Source organism: Nelumbo lutea, chromosome 1, assembly GCF_056320005.1.
Source record: "Nelumbo lutea isolate HS-2025 chromosome 1, American lotus-T2T, whole genome shotgun sequence".
NCBI lineage: Eukaryota > Viridiplantae > Streptophyta > Magnoliopsida > Proteales > Nelumbonaceae > Nelumbo > Nelumbo lutea.
Genome location: NC_142684.1, coordinates 218,113,955 through 218,118,887, shown reverse-complemented (window position 1 = coordinate 218,118,887; position 4,933 = coordinate 218,113,955). Strand labels below are relative to the sequence as shown.

General features: G+C 39.1%; 1 protein-coding gene across 1 annotated transcript; it reads left to right on the top strand.

Moving 5' to 3' along the window:
• Nucleotides 1–717: 717 nt before the first annotated feature.
• On the top strand, nt 718–3,247 carry LOC148881057 (Pentatricopeptide repeat (PPR) superfamily protein). Its single transcript, XM_088963304.1, has 2 exons — nt 718–2,041; nt 2,174–3,247. Exons 1-2 carry the CDS (start codon nt 1,115–1,117, stop codon nt 2,774–2,776), a joined length of 1,530 nt encoding a protein of 509 aa, XP_088819430.1. The 5' UTR covers nt 718–1,114; the 3' UTR covers nt 2,777–3,247.
• The last annotated feature ends 1,686 nt before the right edge of the window (nt 3,248–4,933 follow it).

Sequence of the window (4,933 nt, the reverse complement as noted above, 5' to 3'; positions counted from 1 at the left end):
ATAGGGATGCAAACAGATTGGATTCAAATCAAGGTATATTTGAATCCGATCTAATACTATTCATGGCGGATCTGATCGGATCTGATAGGTCTTTATCTGAATTTGAATCCTATTAGTAAGTTGGATCTTCGAATTTGATCCGATTCGACTTATTTTCTTTAAAAATTAATAAATTATTTAAAGAAAATAAAATATACCAATTTAATTAAAGAAAAAATAAAAAATACTAGTATTTTTTAATTATTTTTGTCATATATATGCATGCTTTTTATAAAAAATAAATAATATAACAAATTTATAAAAATACAATATAAATAATATATTTATAAATAAATAATACATACATATATATATGTGTATTATATATTTATATAAATAAATATAACATATATCAGATCGGATAAGGGGGTTGATCCGAATCTGATATGATTTTTTATTGGATCCTATTATTCGATCCAAAGATCCGAAAAAAGTCATCCAAATTCGACCAAGGATCGGGTCTGAGATCAGATGATCCTATCCATTTGCACCCTACATACTAGATAAGTGGATATCAGGTATTCCGTGCGAGAAAGCTACTTTTATGTTTTGTAGTTTTGAATTTTATTATTTTATTTATGAGATCATGATTCGTCGGATTTACCTTTCGGTCGGACTATTTGACCCGCAACCCGACAGGGTTTCCGGTTTGTATCCGGTCCGAGTCTTACAACATTGTTTTCAGCTTTTCCCTCTTCTTCCTTCCCGGTTTCCCCTTCGTTCGAGACAGCCAACCTCCGAGGCTCCGACTTCTGAACCAAAAACCCTAGCATCGTGGTGTCGTGGAGAGCGGAGACAGTCTCCCTCTTAAGGTTTTGCCGTCCTTGTCATAGCTCGTCGCGTAGTACGCCACTGCCCGCTGCAACTCCCCTCCCTAATCTTTTCTCGTCACTATTCTTTAACTGGCGGTGGGTAGGTAAAAGTCACCTACCAAGTCTCGTCTGGGCATGGAGCAAAGGGAGCGAGCGGCGGAGAAGCCTCTATTCAATCTTCCCCAAATATAAATAAAAGGCTACGTAGAGAGTATGTTAACCAACTCAAAGTAGTCGTGAGCTGCTAGTAAGATGAGCTTGTTATGAACAAACTGAAGCAAGTTCACGCCCACGCCCTCAGGAATGGTATAGACAACACCAAATTCCTCATCGTTAAACTTCTCGAAATCCCCAATATCTCCTATGCTCAGGCCCTGTTCGACCTTATTCCCCATCCAACCGCGTTTCTCTTCAACAAGCTCATTCAAGCCTACTCCTCTCATGGCCCTCACCATCGGTGCCTCTCCCTCTACTCTCAAATGCGCCTCCAACGCTGCCCACCGAACCAATACTCCTTCACGTTCCTGTTTGCCGCATGTGCTGTCATCCCCAGCCTCCAGCATGGGCGAAAGCTCCATACCCAGTTCCTCAAGTTTGGTTTGGATTTTGACCCATTTGCCTTGACGGCTTTACTGGATATGTATGCGAAATCAGGCTTGCTGGCCTCTGCGCGCCAAGTGTTTGATGGGATGATTGAGAGAGACATACCCTCATGGAACTCGATGATAGCGGGTTACGCTAGGTGCGGGAAGTTTGCAGAAGCAAGAGAGTTGTTTGAATTAATGCCTTTAAGGAATGTAGCTACTTGGACGGCTTTGATTTCTGGGTATTCCCAGAATGAACGGTACGAAGAGGCTCTTGAGGTGTTCATGGAGATGAAGAATATGGAGGAGGCGAAGCCAAATGTGCAGACCTTAGCTAGTGTCCTCCCAGCATGTGCAAATCTCGGGGCGTTGGAGATGGGTAAGAAGATCGAAGCATATGCTAGAGAGAACGGGTTCTTGAGAAATGTGTTTGTCAGCAATGCTTTGTTGGAGATGTACGCAAAGTGTGGGAAGATTGATACAGCAAGAAGGGTGTTTGATGAAATTGGTAGTGAGAGGAATTTGTGTTCATGGAATTCGATGGTCAAAGGATTGGCTGTCCATGGGAGGTGGAAAGAGGGACTAGCACTTTTCCATGAAATGCTGGTAAATATTTTCTTCTCTAGGTGATTTTGTCCACTTACCGTGTTTTCTATCCGATTCTATGCATAGCTTGCCTTAACGTTACTCTCTTATATTCTTTCATCTTAACACGCATGTCTGTGATTGTTAAACTAGATAGGAGGGGTTGTACCAGATGACATCACATTCGTAGGTGTTCTTCAGGCATGCAGTCACGGTGGCCTGGTTTCTGAAGGCTGGCGACTCTTTGAATTGATGCAGAAAGACTTCTCCATCGCTCCAAAACTAGAGCATTATGGATGTATGATTGATCTCCTGAGCCGAGCCGGAGAGCTGAGTGAAGCCTATTCTCTCATAAAGATCATGCCCATGAAGCCTGACTCGGTGGCATGGGGAGCTCTTTTAGGGGCTTGCAGTTTCTACGGTGATGTAGAACTGGCTGAGAAAGCAGCCAACTCCCTCTTTGAGCTCGAGCCGTGGAATCCCGGGAACTACGTGATTCTCTCCAACGTATATGCATTAGCAGGCCAATGGGACGGTGTTGCAAAGGTGCGGAAGCTTATGAAAAGCAATCAAGTTACAAAGTCGGCAGGATATAGCCTCATTGAGGTAGGGGGCCACATGCACAAGTTTATTGTGGAGGATAGATCTCACCCAAGATCTACTGAGATCTATGTGCTTTTGGATGAAATTTCGTCAAAGATGAGGCTGCATGGAAGTGTTGCCGAATTGGATGCTGAGATCGAGAATCATGTTTGATTGATGGGTTGGTCCAGCGAGAACGATGACAGATAGATAGGGGGGAATTATGTTTGAGTAACCCTGATTTATAACAAAGCCAAATCAGGATTCACCTTATAAGTTATAACTTGACGATGCATTAGATGGACTCACATTTTTTTGAGAGAAAGCAAAGTATAATATCATTGGAATAATAAAAAAGCATGTACAACTAGCTGCTGTACACAGGGATTTTACAAACACTGCCATGCTGTCCAATTCTACCGAGTGACCCCCACCCTGAATCTATTGATTCTTACTTATTTATTTTTATTTTTTATTTTTTATATGTAAAAATGAGGATGCAACAAATAGAATGGTGGAAGACCCTGATTTCTTTGTCCAATATAACCCCTGCTAAATAGTGAGCTTTTCTTTTTTTATTGGGTGAGTACTTTTTGTGTAAAAACCGTAGAAAAAGCAAATAGCAGAAGATTGTTTCAACATCAACATTTTCCATAGATGGGACTCTTGAATGTTTTGTTTCTTAAATGTCAATGACAATTAGAGTTTTTGTGGTAATGAATATTGAACTGGAATGCATGTTGGAATCCTTCTCAGCAATGTTGTGTTTTTCCCTATCCGAGAGGTTTCTAGTTTCTGATAATTGATTAGTTTTTAACTAGCAGTTCCATAGGTTTTAACATTATTTTTTTTTAATTTTTCTTATTATTTTCTATTAGCTCCAGTGGCTCAGCTGATAGTGGTTTTTCAGCATTTCGAGTTTTTTAGTGTAGACATGCCAACAATTTAGTTCATTCTAGCATACTACATTGTAAAGGATATGTAAGCATTATATTTGTTTTATTACGAATCTGAAAAATGGACCTTTAGATGCATATACCTCTCTCAGGGATGTATGTTCTAATATTGTGTTGTTTAACAAGTTATTTCCCACCTTTAGTTTTGTTCTTGTTACTGGTTCCGATCGTTGTGATTTTTGCCTTTACTTCTGTAGAGATTAGAGAGAAGCAGTGGACGCACTTATTCAGGAGTTTCTCAAGTTTAGACCAAATGCCGTTTCAATTACATGTAGCGAATGTCCCATCTTCCTTGAAGAGTTCCATGTTGGAAATGAGATAAATAATTCCGTTTCCACTGTTTTTTATCAAAATGACCAAACATCTATGCCAGGAAGATTTGATTATCTTGTTTCTTTTTTATTTGAGAATGCCATACTGCCATAACCATTCAAACAAATCCATTTCATTTTTATGTTGCTCCTTTGCTGTGAGCTTTGCCCATGGTACACCTTTTCTCTTTCTTTCTTTCTTTTCTTTTTGTTTTTTTTTTTTTACCTGGCCCATGTAATAGATGCCATTTTTTTGTAAATTGCAGAAGCAATAAAAATCATGACATGAAGAGTTTTCTAGCCAAGTTTTCTATGTACTTGACTATTTCCCATAATCTAATTCATATGGAAAGCCAACATATTTTGTGCTTTCTACCTTAAGGATGTTTTTCCTTTTGGGTTTTGTCCAAGAGGAACTGTGGTGGTCCAAAACCTAAGTCCTGATAAATTATGAAAATGTGTCATTTGTATGGTTGAAAGGGACATTTTTGATACTATAACACTTCATTTTTATTAGATTCTGCCCTTTCTATTTTAGGATATGTTAAGATTGTTAAGTTGCAAATGCTCATTAGAAGTTTTTCAGGTTCATGGATTCCCTTGTGTTTACAATTTTCATGTAGAGTGCATTGATGACTGGATTCTGCTAAATGTGAAGTACCTACATTGTTGCTCAACTTAATTTTAATTCTAATTTTATTTTTTCTATGAAAATAAAGGATGTTCCAGAACACATGGGCATTAAGGCCATTAGCTTATTAAGGTTTGCTTGAGACACTACTTGACAAGTTCATAGTGCAATTTACTCATGTTGCTAGCAGATTCTTTCCCTAGGTGCAAATTTGAACATCTCATTCAAATGGGTTTCAAGGAGTGCCAATGTCTTAGCAAATTCTTTGGCAAGAGTGGAGGTTGGGAGAAGATAGCCATAAATGGAGTTGCATTGGGCCGGGATGTAATGTGTAACTGATCTTTTTCTCTTATTTCTATTCTTCCTTCTTATTGTTCCAACTGTCCACTTGTGTCAGCATCATAGTTGTCAAGTTGACGCCTAGGCGACAAGG